At 42.1% G+C, this 16,020-nt stretch overlaps 1 protein-coding gene across 2 annotated transcripts in view; it reads right to left on the bottom strand.

The window, feature by feature from the left end:
• LOC117501102 (transcription factor IIIB 90 kDa subunit-like) overlaps positions 1-16,020 on the bottom strand; it is a 307,385-nt gene that overhangs the window by 197,898 nt on the left and 93,467 nt on the right. For both annotated transcript variants that reach the window (XM_034159916.1, XM_034159914.1), the window contains exons 8-11: positions 2,790-2,883; positions 2,391-2,517; positions 1,190-1,229; positions 584-676 (exon numbers count right to left, since the gene is read on the bottom strand). In XM_034159916.1, the coding sequence (XP_034015807.1) occupies positions 584-676; positions 1,190-1,229; positions 2,391-2,517; positions 2,790-2,883 (354 nt within the window). The remainder of the gene's footprint in view (positions 1-583; positions 677-1,189; positions 1,230-2,390; positions 2,518-2,789; positions 2,884-16,020) is intronic.

Raw genomic sequence — 16,020 nt, 5'->3', positions numbered from 1 at the left:
TGTCCCTGTGAAATCAGATTTTAAGGTTCTGATCTCACAGGTATTAACCTATAAAAAATTTTAGAGGTTAAATAAAATAAGCGTTTATGCTTTATTGTGTTATCAATGTGTCATTCATATATTTGCCCTCTGTATGTTTATACTGATTCTGCAGAATAAACTCAATCAATCACGAACAATATTTTATTTACCTTTTAACGGTGCTTTTGAAAAGAGCGTAAGTTACCTTTGACCACGGGTGATACGCGTGGATGCTGAAATCTGCAAGATGTCTTGTAAATCACTCCAGAGGTGTTATCAGATTACAAAAACAGCATTTTCAGTTTTCGAAGTCTTATTTCTCGTTAGCTTTGACAAAATATGTGAGAAACATGTTAGATTTACAAAAAAAACGCAGTGGTTTTGGAGCGGATTTTTTTTTTTTTAAGTTGATCAACATGTTGTGTAATTTATATTTCAATATTACTGTATTATCATGTACGGCTGGAAGACAGTAATGTCTACACTGTGATGAGCTGCTCCTGTATACTGATCTGCAAGAGGTACCATGATTCACACTTCACTTATCCTCGCTGCGTCGTACCTTCTCTGACATAGGCGGCGTATATTCCTTTCAGCTTGGGTCTGCTGTTCTGCAGCTCTGTCTCAATTTCATCCCGGTAGCCTTTAATTTCATCTGTTAAAAACAAATATGAAGAATAATAAATGACTCCTGTGTTACAAATGCGTAATGATAAATAAATAAATAGAAACTCTTCTTGTGTCCCTAATTTTTTGGGTGTAGGTGATAAAATTGCATTCCAAAGGTTTTTAATATCATTTGTTGTTTTTCTGAACCTTTACTTGCCCTTTACATCTCCCTCAGTTTCTTCAACATACATCGCTGATCCAGTAAAAAAGTATGGTTAATTTACATGTTCTCAAGTGGGAACAGTTTCCAGTCTCCTCTGCTACACTTTATCATTTCTTCTTCACTTATCCACAGTGCGCAATCACTCTGATCTGCATTTAGTCAAGGTCAGCCAAGTGGCAGACACACTGATGAAGAGAAGAAACTGCAACCAAACTGCCTTTGTCAGGGACATGAATGAGAGTATAAACACTCTAAGGACTCTTTCAAATCATTTAGCAAATCAAAGCAAATGGCCTTTGATGGAATGGAAAACAGACAAGGATAAAACATTCATACCTTCAACGTCATCCATCTCTTTCTTCAACTCGGTTTCCAGCTACATGGAGGAAGTCAAAATGTAGAAACTAAATAAAACAAAGGGTACTTCAAAAAAACAAAATCCACAAAAGATTACAAAAGTGTAAGTACAAGGTGAAACATCAGAGAATTAAAGACCAGAAAGCTGAAAGGAAAAAAAAAAACCTGTGGGAGGCTGACAGCAGGCGCACTAAAACTCCAAAGCACCAAGCACACGTTTGATTTGATGCTGCTGAAACAGCTGAAGTACATCACTTACTTGCCAACACTAATGCACACCAAAGTCCACAAGACAATTCAACCGCAGGGATTCACCACAAATACACCTTTAAATAACCCGTGTATGCGAACTGATCATTTGCACCATTGCAAAGGGGTAACTGCTCTGGACCAAGGGCCTTAAATCTGATGGTTCTTGTTATTTACAGGAAAATGCCTGCAGCTGCACAAAGAAAGACTACAATCCAAAATTCTAACATCTGTGGAGAAAGCACTCTGTCTTTCTGGACTCTATCGGCTATCGGACATGCAACTGTATGCTGTAAAAATGTTGAACTTGGGTCCTCGGTCTTTGAGATCAAGAGAAACAGGAAAAGCTGATGTGTCATGGTTTTGTTCGAGAGACATGTTTGGTGATGCCATACTTCTGGAGGAGAACTGTGTGTGTCACCTGAGGTGATGACTGAATGTCTTTGGTACTAGGTCTCTTCAGAGGATCCTTGGGTACCGGTGGAATGACTGTGCCAAGCGAATGGTTACTGAGGAAAACTCTGATCAAAAGTATGGCTTCCACTGCAAGGGAGTGCCACCTGCAGGTTTCTCAATGTTGAGCACACCAGCAATTGGTGGAGGCCAAGTGGATGCCCACGTTTCATGGGCATGAAACGTGGTTACATTTCAGAGTTGGGAACGACTGGTTGTCTGCATGGGTGACTGTCATCCAGTACCCAGGATGTTCTGTGGTCTGGTGGATGCAGCAATGCACAGCACCAGTGCATGCAACCACAACTGACCTAAGTGATGGAGAACCAGCAGAATCAAATGGCAAAAAGCATGAAAGCAAAACTGAATTTAAAACAACTGGTTTTCAAGGTCGCCATCCTTGGATCGTGTCAAAAGCTACTGAGTGTTTAAATTTTATTTTTATTTTTTTTAATTAAACCATCATCACATATAATACCTGACTGGCTTTGATCTTCTTCAGTCCAGCTGTAAACGAGGGCGGGTCACACTCTACTTCCAGGTCAACCTTCATAAACTCCTCGATAGTCATCTGACTGCTGGGTGTATCCTCAAACTCTGTCAGTCTGATCCAGAAGACATTTTAAAGTTTAACTAATGTTTTTATTAAGACAACAGTAAATTGCATGATTTCAACAATTTGATACATAAACTCAGTTATTTAATGTGATGCGTCTTTCATTCAGAGCATTCAGCAATTTAAGAAAATGATTTACACAACTCTAATTTTAACAACTATGAACGCGAGCATCCTTCACGCCATCAAACATCTCATGCAACAGCTGAGGAAACTTAAAAAAATGAAAAAAAAAAAAGATAAAAAAAAAACACAACTTGCCTTTTTCTTAATGTCCTGTCAGAAACTTTCACAACATGGATAATTTCTTTAATGGTGCGGCGAAATTCGTACATGCGAGCCGCAACCAGCAGAGCTGAAAGACAGAACAAGAATCATCAGGAGATGACATGTCCCCCGACCCCCACAAATCAGTAATACAAAGTGTCGGGGATCACCCATGTACATAAAATTGTGCAATTGGTTAATGAGATATAGTGCTAACCAGGGCTGCAATGACAATATCTTGCTGTGACCTTGAGACTGACCTCAAGGTCACTGCAACTGACTAGTGTCAGGGATCACCCAAGTACACACTTATGAAAAATATGAATGAACCTGGTTAACCAACCGGTTCTTGACATATCATGCTAACAAGCAAAAACAGACGGACAGACAGGCAGATGGACAGACATGCTGATCGCTATATGCCCCATAAAACATGATACAAACACCTATAAGTAATAACGTATCATGGAAAAAAAATATTGCACATCATCACAAGAATAAATAATTTTATCATCTTTGTTAATTAAAGTGAAAATTACTTTCATGTTATAGTTTGAAAAACAAAATTATGTTAATATAAAGAAACTGTGCAAAAGGTGTAGGCAACATAGAATGTGCTTCATTATTGGGTCAACACAAACTATACTTTGAAAAGCACAAACACTTCCATTTAATTAATAACAGGAAATTAATTTCATTAAATAATCAACTATCAAATTACGAGGAGTGACTGAAAAGTTTTGAGCCCAAACAAGAAACCACAGATAAATTAATGCTTTATTTTTCAACATAATCCTCATGTAAGTCTACACGTTTCCCAGTGTCACTGCAGTGTCTTAATACTGTTCTCACAGAAGGTCTTATCCTGGAACTCAAGGAAGTCATCCACTGCAGATATGACATCATTATCAGTATTATAATGAGTTTCAACAAGTTGCCTTTTCATGTTTGGAAACAGATGGAAGTCCAAAGGTGCCAAACCAGGGGAATAAAGTGGGTGCAGAACAAGTTCGAAGCCACATTCATGAATAGCAGCAGCCATAGCGATGACCAATGTGTGGACCAGAATTGTGCTACTGAAACAGAACACCTCGTCGAAGCATTCCACACAGCTTCTGCTTTATTTTCTCCCGCGGTTGTCGTAAAGGGAAAGCATAATAGACCCTATTGATGGTCTGTTCCTTCTGGAGATAATCCACCATTATGATGCCCTCAGCATCTCAGAAGACATGACCTTTTCAGCAGATAGAACAGCTTTGGCTTTCTTTGGGTGGAGAAAACCCATGTTTCAATTTCTTGTTTGGACTCTAGTTGAAGTCATGGACCCAGGTCTTGTCCATGGTCACAAATTGTTGCATGACGTTATCCAGATCTGCCTCAAAAAGCTGAAGATTCTCCCTGGACATCTGGAACCTCGTGCATTTCTGATAAGCCATGAGAAGTCTTGGGACCCATAATGCTGGACGTTTTGTCATTCCCAGTTCTTCAATCAGAAGTGAATAATGCTCTGCTGGGAAATGTGTAAAGTACTGGCTACATGATGCTCACTTAAGCCTGGTTAACACGGAAAGAGTTTAAAATTGTCTGTAGGTTTCCAAAACCTGAGAGACCACACACGTGAAGATAAATAAATCATAGATCTAACAGGTTTGGTTGTACAGTGTGTGGTGTGCAGCCACACAGTAAAAACAACACACACAAACAGATTTCACACACAAACATTCCCAGGTCAGACAGAAAATCTCGCAAAATCTCTCGAGATTAAACGTGACTTCAGAGGAAACAAACAGAGATAGTTTGTGGACAATTTACAACAGAGGGGAAAAAAACGATACACAAAGAAAAGCGTTCTTTAAAGGAGTGGAGACAGCGCGACCATCAGACTTTCTGGTAAGTCAGAACAGCTGTTTTGATTTTATTTTCCGAACTGTACGTCCGTCACCTCGCTTTCTGATTGGCTGCACATCACATTCAGTAGGCTGTGTGCTCGTTTGTGGTTGGAGGACACCTCACACGCTGCAATATCGGGCCAAGACAATACAACATGTTGAATATCCCCGATTTGCGATCGGAGTGCCCCTGACATCCTTCCGAGCAGATCAGAGCGCTCTTAACACGCCACACATCACAGGAATATTTGTTAAGATTATCTTTAGCACCATCACGATTGGCGGGGCGTCCTTAAGATTGTCGGAAGGGGAAGATCAGGTCTGATATCGGCTTAATTATCTTGCTGTGTGAACCAGGCATTACTTTTCTATCAGTGAGGACCACATCATGGATCATAAGGTCGAGGTGGCAGTTGTGGGTTTTCCTGACCTTACTCCATCTTCGACACTTGTCCTGCACCTCTTACATTCAGCTGACTCGTGTTTAACTGAAGCATAAGATGGATCATCCTCCCCAATCTCATTTCCATGTCCTCACAGATCTCCTTCAGAGGCATTTCCTTTGTCATGAGATACTGAATCAATGCATGCACGCTAGCTTTGTCCATTCTGCCATTCTGACACACCCCTACTCACTTCAGTGAAATATTGCTCGCAGTGAGTCAAAATTTCACAAATTCTCAAGAGAAATGTTGGTTTCTTAGAATATAAAAGATGGAGAACTGCTTTATCTGGGTCAGGCTCAAAACTTTTCAATCACCCCTCATAGTTACAAAACTGCTTGTTTTCCCATTCAGCTGCTCAGGCTTATACAGAGCAGACTGGCTGCTTCGTAGTTACTTAAATAATTGTCAAATTAAAAAAACAAAAAAAAAAAACTTGATTTCTTATTTTATTTTGTCATCTTTAATTATACTGCCTCTGTAACTATATCATTGTTGACATTTTTAACTCCATTTTTATTTTACTTTTATTATTATTTTTATTATTCTTCACTAAACAAGGTGGTTGTAATTTTTTTATGTTTTAATGTATTCTGAACAGTTTATAAATTGTTACACCATAAATTAAAAACTGTGACACAAAATGTATTATTACTATTATTCCTTGTATTATATGATACACAACAAAAAACTGTTAAAACTATAAAATATATGTAAAAATCTGATGAAATAACTAAAATTTGTGGTAAAAAAAAAACTGCAAAACTAACAAAAATGTAGGTTATCATCTAAATGACTATGTATTCTTAAGTAAACACAATTTTTTTCAGAAATTGCAGGAGACCTCTTAAAAGGAATTTCACCAGTTTAAAGGTTAAAAGTGGTCTTGCATAATATTTATTGACATTCATGACAAATAATGCATGTTTTGTGTGCACTGTACAGTGTATATATTTAGCTTTAATTTCAGCACATTAACAAACATATTTCATTAACCATTGAGAAATTTAACATTTTTAAACAGTTTCTCTGTTTTCAGGAGCCACATTTGATTATACAAAGTAAACATAAGGATTATTTTTAATATACATGATCACTTTTACAGCTAGTTTTCTTTCAGTAAGTCAGGGGATGGATACACAAAACATTTCAAAGTTAAGAAAAAAATACAAAAACAGTATGATGCCATATAATCAATTTGTCTTCAGTAGGCAGTTTGCAAAGTGAGCGTGTTGGGAAACAATTGAGGGAAGCCAACAAGATAACCAGACAACTCTAAAGTAGTTACAGGCTAATGTGGATGTGAGTGGAGAAACTAAAGTCTTCTCTGTTGTATTATCATTTTACAGCTTGACAGGGGAGTGACACAGAGAAGGAATTTCTTAAAAAGCTACTATTTGCCAGAAAAGACCTGAGAGACTCAAGTTGAGATTTGACCCTTTTTGCTGTAGGAAAGAAAACCTCTTTTCCACTCCACATTCCAGATGTGGCTGGTGGTGCAACCACAGACTGTACATATACTGGACAAACCCTGCGTGACATCACCCATAGGTTTGCTAGACATCTGGAGCAGCCAATATGAAGCCTGTGTCTGGGTGTCGCCATGTTGACACCACCGATTCTGGCTACGTTAGGATGAACTAATTAATGCATAAAGGAGTGGAGCATGGGTAGCTCTGTGTGTGACGAAGGGAGCCTGAACACGCCCCTCTCTCTGGGTCCAAACCACTTAAGCTAAAAGACTAACCTTAGTTCAGGTGTTTATTAAACTTTTCAATAAAATTTTTGGGGACTGCGTGGTGGTCCTCATAACAATTTGCTTTGGTATGGACATTAAAAGTTATGAGCTGCTTATTTTCTCAGTAATCATGCATTAATGAGGTTTAACAGATCAGGCAACCTGTTAGCTGCTAAAAGTGCTAAGGCTGATAGCATACAATATTAAATCTGACCAGAGTTTCACTCAGAGAGAATACTGCAGCAGAGCCTTCTTAGATGAACGGTCAGGACATTTCACCACACAACAAGCCATATTATTCCAGGTGTTGTAAACATGTTTATTTCTGCTCTAAAGTTGGACATTTTAACATGGATTCCTATGGGAACGTACCGTTTTGGAGTCAGCCTCAAGCAGCCAGTCAAGCAACTGCAACTTTTTCTTCTATCTCTTCCAGTAGGGCTTCATCTGAGCTCAATCAAAGCTTACCGCTTTGGGTGCAACAGAAAAGTTGCATGATGCGCAATTTCTCCAATTAGGGATAGAAGCTAATTGGAGAAACTCCTTCAGAACTGTATGGCTGTCTTGGTCGCTTCCCTCACTGATCTCTTTCTTGTACAATCACTCAGTTTTTGAGAACTGCTGACTCCGGACAGATTTACCATATAACATCATACAGTTTGTATTTCGTAATGATTGATTTAAATAAACATATTATATGACGTGACATATTCACACTATCCTAACTTTGTCCAATCACTTATGAGCTCTGACAACAAAGTTAGAATGAATAACTAGAGCACCGCACTCAGAGTGCAAACCATCGCCAACATTAGTTCCCAATTCTACAAAATTTTACCTTGGAAAAAATTTTCAAGGTCTAAGTCCTGTTAGAAGTGGCTTTTCATAAGCTAAATTAGATGTGATCAAATGTCAAGCGTATGCATTTAGTACATGCACTTGAATCAAAGTGTCTCTGCTGTGCACAATCTGTCATTGTTTCTTGACACTTGGTTTCCGACTGATAACTGGAAGATCGACAAACAGGCATAAAATTGGAACCTCCATATCCATTTCTGGTGGTGTAGGTAAATCCAAAAATGAGAAAAATTAGAGTGATTTTGGCTCAACTGACTACGATATAATGAAAATACAACAAATGGGCTTTTCAATATTAAAATCAAATGTCCACAAAATCTACAATCTGTATAAGATCCGGATCAAACTCTGTCAGGTGACAGTGGATACCATCCTACATAACGCTCTCTAATATGAAAGAAATTTTATCTTTTTGATAGAGGTATGGATTTTTGAAAATTCGTTCAATGTTAAAGATAGGGATTTTTCCAATATTCCAAGATTTTTTCTGACTTTGACCTTTGACATATGACCTTGAAAACTGAATGCCTTCTTGCCTTAAGTAAAAATTTCATAACAATATATGAAAATTGTGGGTTCCAGGCTGTTCACAAACAGACAGACAAACAGGCAAACAAACAGACAAACAGGGGCGAAAACATAACCTCCTTCAACTATGTTGCCGGAGGTAAAAATGGCTGTAATTCCTAAATGACTGGTTCATTTCAACTCCACTTCACCACTGTACAGAGTAAAAATTACAACAACTGTCACAACCCTCTTATTTATGGGCCTGACTGTAATGTGTTGAATTATTTCTGCATGTCTTGCAAGTGCACTTTGAAGACCGGAGGACAGAATCAAGAGATGGGAGCACCTCAGCCAGCTGAGCCTCCAGCTGGCTCCACACAAAAACTGTTTTGTGAAGAAGCAACAACACTAATATTATGCAATAAAATGCAGCGTGAGCCTTGAAGGAGAACAGTTATATAACTGTCATTAGAGTTGTCTAGCTCAAGAGCTGTTAAAAGATAGATGCACGCGTCTGCTTCTACATGCACACTTCCAACAGCCCGGAGGGTTGAAGTGCCGCTTGAAGCTCCCAGTGAGGACTTTCTCAAACAATTCAGCAAATTACCTTCAAAGCACAAATCTGCAAACATGTTGGTTTTTCCTGCACAAATCCAGACATGGAGAGTTTCATTGTCACTTTGATGTGCTACATTGAGGTCACCATCATATTTCTCCAGACTGTTCTTGAAGCAATGTCCTACTCAACCAGGAAAAAAAAATCCTAAGAAAATACTTGTTTGCAGTCTATCAGCAGTCATATTTTACATCATATTGGAACAAACTTTTCTTCCTTCTATTTGAGTGTATGCTGGCTTTAAATTATTTATGATAAGCAATTAATTATTCAGGCAATGCAGCAGAGGAACAGAGAATGGCGAAAATTGAAACTGTGTGCACAAATGTGCACAGAGACGAGGAAGTTGGTGATTTGATTTCAGGACATCTTATCTGGTAAAGTGTCTAAGTGCAGTTTAGTCGGCATGGCAGAAAGGTTTCTGGGTTCAGCCAATTCCTGCAACCGCAACTCCACACGGATGATGAACATGTGGGAAATCCACACCAGTCACCTCGCCAGCTTAACCTTGGCACATGTATGAGGGTGCTGGCAGGTCAGACGAACGGGGTCTATCTGGCATAAAAAGAATCATTTCCAAGAGGCCATCCATCCATCAATCTTCTGAACCTGCTTATTCCAGTTAAAGGACAAATAGGACTGGAGCCAATCCCAGCAGTCCTTGGATAAAAAGGTAGGGAACCCCCTGAACAGACCGCTGGTCCATCGCTGGACTGCATATTCAGACAAATTCATTCACACTTGTAAGTGCAGTCAATTTAGAGTCACCAGTTTACCTAACGTGCATGAAAATTCAGCAAGGTATGTTTTAAATAATACATTCCAATTCTAAGGTAGAACTCTACTAGTGCATACTAAGGTATTTAAATATCTAAAAAAGAAGAGTAGAATAGAGAAGAGAAGAGCCACTTAGGGCCTAGTTCAAAACTAATGAAGCCCAACTGCTGATTTGCATTGCATTTGTCATGAACAAGCCATTATTTTATTTAGCACAATCCAGATTTATCTGTGAGTTGCCTATAGTCTCTTTGACAGGTACTGAAAATTTCATGGAAAAATTCCACACGGTTCCAGAGATATGCATGAAATTTACCCCAAAAATTGCACTTTTTTCCCATCAATTTTGTGTGACATTGATATTTAGCATTATCATTTAAAGTTGAATGTTAAAGAAATAACCTTGTATTTTGTCAGTTTGTTTGTGCTTCATACTAACACACAGTAATACATTTTTGTAAAGGTAGAAATGTCATTTCCTAGAAAAAACAATGTTTCTAAAGCAAGGTGAAACTGTCGCAAGCGTAATGCTGAGAATAAGTCTTTGATTTATTTGTGTCAAAACCTTAGCTATATATCCTACTCTGCTGCAACAGAATAATTATATTACTTGTTCAATAATACCAGGAACTAATGGACAGAATGTCTTTGTTTCAGGCTTCTGCAGATTAAAGAAGATACCTCCAACTGTTGTCGCAAGCGTTATGCTCTAGCACATTATAGTATATATGCACTGATCATTTGTAGCAATGACTGAACCGAGACCAATAGAAATATTGAAACTGATATATAACCAAAACCAGGCCTTAGGTGCCTGGTCTTGAGAACCAGGGATGGTAGGTTGAAAAGCTTTGTTTTTTAATCCCATGGGAACTCTCCCTACCCACCCAAGCGGCTCAAGAAAATGGACATCATGTATATAAGTGATATTTACACAATAAGGGTAATAAACAACATATACAAGAAATATAGTTACTACATAATATTATAGGAGTTAGTTTCTAAAACCTAAATATTCATACAGGAGAAGATTGTATTATACGTATACCTAGTCTGTAGACTAGCAGTAAAATTAAATTATAGCTAGTAGGCTAAGCTATAAATATGGTTATTTTATTATAGAAACATAAGCTATGATGTAATATGTTTTAGGTTTGTATCTAAAGTTCACCATGCTAGCTTACTATAGGAAGACAAAATACATACTCTATATGCTATCTAATAGAATCCCCAAACTTAGATACTATATGTTGATATCTATTAAAGAACCCATAAACTGAAGAATCATTAAAAATCTACACCATGTAAGAATCATTAAAAATCTACACCATGTAAAAATACGAAAATAAGCTTGCTATAGCTAGATGAGTTACCGTTAAATTACCCGTTAACAAGCCAACCATACCTTGCTAGCCAACAAGGTTAAACAAAGCTGGCAACTAGCGTATAAAGTACAATAGCGTAGTTTAACCCTACAATAACGGTAATAACAAATACATATAACAAAAAATGTAAACAAAAGTGTGTATCAACGTTAGCTTCCCAAACAGAACAGAACCGACTATACTTTTAGCTATGAACGGTGCTGCAGTCGGCTAGCATGTCTTTGGAAGTGGGAGGAAGCTGGAACACACACAAGGATGAGGACAACAAGCAAATTCCACACAGAAAGGATCAGGTCAAACAGTGCTAACCACTAAGCCACCATGCTGGCAAGCTCATATTTAACAATCATATAATTGTGATCAGCTGGTATCAGTGACTTCATGATGAAGGAATGTATGCAACAGCCCTCTGATACCTTTCATTAAATCAGGAACATTCAGATTTCATTTCATTTCAGGTCAAACATCTGAACTATGCAAGCGTAGACAACTCACAAGGACGCACAAAACAAAACACAAACTTTGTATATTAATAAAACACAACAACATCACAGTCCAGCTTCAAAATCATGTGATTAACTTCATAAAGGAAACTTTAAAACTGTACTTGGTATATTATGTCGTGTAGCGTTTTCTTTCATGCATGCAGATTCGGTGACAACGTGTCATACAAGTGATATGCTACATTTACCAATTTTTTTCATATTGTGAGTTTTTTTTTTTTTTTTACACTTTACAAACATGAACCCTCGAGCACTCGATGGAGCGCGTAGAGCTGGTCCAGTGTGCCGCGGCTGGGACGAAAACCACACTGCTCCTCCTGAATCCGAGATTCGACCATCAGTCGAATTCTCCTCTCCAGTACTCTGGAATAGACCTTACCGGGGAGGCTGAGGAGTGTGATCCCCCTATAGTTGGAACACACCCTCCGGTCCCCGTTCTTAAACAGAGGGACCACCACCCCGGTCTGCCAATCCAGAGGCACTGTCCCCAATCGCCACGCGATGTTGCAGAGGCATGTCAGCCAAGACAGTCCCATAACATCCAGAGACTTAAGGTACTCAGGACGGACTTCATCCACCCCAGGAGCCTTGCCACCAAGGAGCTTTCTAACCACCTCGGTGACTTCGGCCTGTGTAATGGATGAGTCCGCCTCTGAGTCCCCAGTCTCTGCTTCCTCTTCGGAAGACGTGACGATGGGATTGAGGAGATCCTCGAAGTACTCCTTCCACCGTCTGACAACATCCCCAGTCAGGGTCAACAGCTCCCTACCCGCACTGTAAACAGTGCTGGTGGAGAGCTGCTTCCGCCGCCTGAGGCGTCGGACGGTTTGCAAGAATCTCTTCGAGGCCGACCGATAGTCTTCCTCCATGGCCTCCCTGAACTCCTCCCAGACCCGAGTTTTTGTCTCTGCGACCGCACGGGCTGCAGCACGCTTGGCCTGCCGGTACCTGTCAGCTGCCTCCGGGGTCCCACCTACCAACAAAGATAAGTAGGACTTCTTCTTCAGCTTGACAGCATCCCTTACTTCCGGCGTCCACCACCGAGTTCGGGGATTGCCGCCACGACAGGCACCAGCGACCTTGTGACCACAGCTACGAGTGGCCGCATCGACAATGGAGGTGGAGAACATGGTCCACTCGGACTCCATATCTCCAACCTCCCCCGGGATCTGGGAGAAGCTCTCCCGGAGGTGGGAGTTGAAGACCTCGCTGACAGAGGGTTCTGCCAGTCGTTCCCAGCAGACCCTCACGATACGTTTGGGCCTGCCAGGTCTGACCGGCTTCCTCCCCTCCCAGCGGATCCAACTCACCACCAGGTGGTGATCGGTCAACAGCTCTGCCCCTCTCTTCACTCGAGTGTCTGAGACACATGGCCAAAGGTCAGATGATACGACTACAGAGTCGATCATCGACCTCCGGCTCAGGGTGTCCTGGTGCCACGTGCACTTATGGACACCCTTGTGCTCGAACATGGTGTTCATGATGGACAAACTGTGACTAGCACAGAAGTCCAACAACTGAACACCACACGGGTTCAGATTGGGGAGGCCGTGCTTCCCGATCACCCCACTCCAGGTCTCACTGTCGCCACCCACGTGGGCGTTGAAATCCCCCAGGAGAACAATGGAGTCCCCAGTCGGAGCGCTATCTAATACCCCTCCCAGGGACTCCGGGAAGGTCGGGTACTCTGCACTGCCACTCGGCCCGTAGGCCGAGACAATGGTGAGAGACCTGTCCCGACCCGAAGGCGTAGGGACGCGACCCTCTCGTTCACTGGAGTGAACTCCAACACATGGTGACTGAGCTGGGGAGCAATAAGCAATGCGATCCCAGCTCTCCGCCTCTCCCCGTGGGCAACGCCAGAAAAATGAAGCGTCCAGCCCCTCTCCAGGAGTTGGGTACCAAAGACCAAGATGTGCATGGAGGTGAGCCCGACTATCTCTAGTCGGTATCTCTCAACCTCCATCACAAGCTCAGGCTCCTTCCCCCCCAGCAAGGTGACATTCCATGTCCCAACAGCCAGGGGCTGTGAGCATGGCCCGGGCTGCCGGGCCACCCGCCCTCGACCGCCACCCAATCCTCCCTACACCCGACCCCCATGGTCCCCTCTGCAGGTGGTGAACCCACAGGAAGGCGGGCCCACGTCGCACTTTCGGGCTGAGCCCGGCTGGGCCCCATGGGCTAAGGCCCGACCACCAGGCGCTCGCGCGCGAGCCCCAACCCCAGGCCTGGCTCCAGGGTGGGGCCCCGGCTCCACCATACCAGGCAACATCTCCGTCCTTGATTTTTTACTGGTCATGAAGGTTCTGAACTGCCGTTAGTCAGGGAAAATTGACTTTAGCGTGATTCGTCAAGAAGGAACATAATCTGTAGTCTGCTGCTGTAGTCTGTAGTAAATTGTAGTCTTTGGCTCATCTCCGTGATAGAGACTAACCCTTCACCCCTTCTATTGGAGTCATGGAGTACCACGCTAGAGCATCTTTTCTGAACCATTTCCATGTCAAAGCATTTCTTTACTTCACTGTCACAGGCCCTTGGACTGCTTCTGCCCTTCTCTGTTTGTGTCCAAGTGCTGCAAGGAGAGATCTGCTAATTTTCAATTTTACTTTTGGCATTTTAGTTAAATATTTTGAAATGCACCATTCTGCCCCCCACATTTGTTATCTAAAAGCCAGACGCCACATCACTCATGGTACGACCCTCAGCAACACGACATTAACAGTACTCTATTTTATCCTGTTAGATGGCTTTAGAGGCTACTTCAATTCCACTGATTACACTATTACAAATGTCAGACTTCCTGTTGTGGGTCTCTGACAGCAAGCCAACAATCTCTGAATTCAATCTTGTTCTTCATCATCATCTTTTGAATGAGCACCGCTAACATACTATATGTGGTGAGGCAAATGGCTTTATATATGGTGTTACTGGGGGTTTCACTTATCCCAAAATACAGCCCTCATCAATGCATAGTGAGTTTGCACAGGTGACATGAGTATGATGACTGAGTCTGATGACCCACACCTGTAAGAAATATTTAACATCCAAAACACAAAAATATTCTTGCATGATGCCTACCACTAGAATTACAGGATGTTTTAACCTCGCCCCCCCCCCCCCCCCCCAAAAAAACAGTGATAATGGATATTACCATAATGTCGGGGCTATATGTCACACCAGAGTACTGGTCACGTCTTTCTAAAAATGCACCAGAAAAACAAGAAACACAAAGGCATAACTGGTCACGTCTTTCTAAAAATGCACCAGAAAAACAAGAAACACAAAGGCATATCTGGTCACGTCTTTCTAAAAATGCACCAGAAAGACAAGAAACACAAAGGCATATCGGTCTATAAGTCATATTTACTTTTGAAATGTGGTTATACTGCTAAATGCAACAAGAATTAAAACTAATTTCGTCAATGCTTTATTTACCTCTCCGGGAACCATCACCTTATCTTGACGGAAAGGTTTGTGCGCCTCTATGAACCTGAGAGCTGTGTTGCCTAGAGCCTTTGTGCTGCTGGTAGGGTCTCCCATGGCAAATTGGTCTCAGACGAGGGGCCAGACTAAGAATAGTTCACAAGACACCATGAAAAAAACGAGATAGAGGAAATGTGACCCGGCCCGGAGGAAGCCCGGGGCCCTCGTCTGGAGGGCTCGTCAGCTAGCGCCTGGTGGCTGGGCTTGCCACGGAACCCAGTTGGGCACAGCCCGAAAAGGCAATGTGGACCTTCCATTTCCACCCTGTGGGCTTACCACCTGCAGGGGAAACCGCAGGTGTCGGGTGCACTGTCCCATGGGTGGCAATGAAAGTCGAGTGGCTCAATGGACCAGACGTGGGTGGCAGGGGCTATCTCTAGGGGTGTGAAACGTCACCTTGCTGTGGAGGAAGGAGCCAGAGCGATACCAGTTACATCTGGTGGGCCTCGCCTCCACGCACAGCCCCGGCTCTGGAACCACTGTCCATGATAGGAGTTGGACCTTCTTCTTCTCTGGAGTTGCCCAGGGTGTGAGGCGCTGGATGGGCATGGGGATACTCACGAGTCCATGGCTGAGCGCCGCTACATTGGAGTATACCCCAACAGATAAGAGGGTCGCCTCCCTGCGTCTTCGGGTGGAACTCACAGTCTCATCACTGCTTTTTGCAGATGATGTGGTCCTGTTGGCTTCGCCTGTGACCTCCACAGTGGATCAGTTCGCAGCCGTGTGAAGCGGCTGGGATGTGGATCAGCACCTCTAAATCTGAGGGCGGCATTTCGTTCAGTCTGTCGTACTGTTGTGACGAAATGGGAGCTGAGCCAAAAGGTGACGCTCTCGATCTACTGGTCAATTTTCATTCCTACTCTCACCTATGGACATGAAGGTTGGGTCATGACCGCAAGAACTAGATCGCGGGTACAAGCAGCCGAAATGGGCTTCCTTAGGAGGGTGGCTGGTGTCTCCCTTAGAGATAGGGTGAGAAGCTCTGTCATCCATGGGGAGCTCGGAGTAGAGCCGCTGCTC

This window comes from Thalassophryne amazonica, chromosome 19 (assembly GCF_902500255.1).
Source record: "Thalassophryne amazonica chromosome 19, fThaAma1.1, whole genome shotgun sequence".
In the NCBI taxonomy this organism is placed as follows: Eukaryota; Metazoa; Chordata; class Actinopteri; order Batrachoidiformes; family Batrachoididae; genus Thalassophryne; species Thalassophryne amazonica.
The sequence above is the reverse complement of the archived record's forward strand: the minus strand, read 5'-3'. Positions and strand labels throughout refer to the sequence as shown.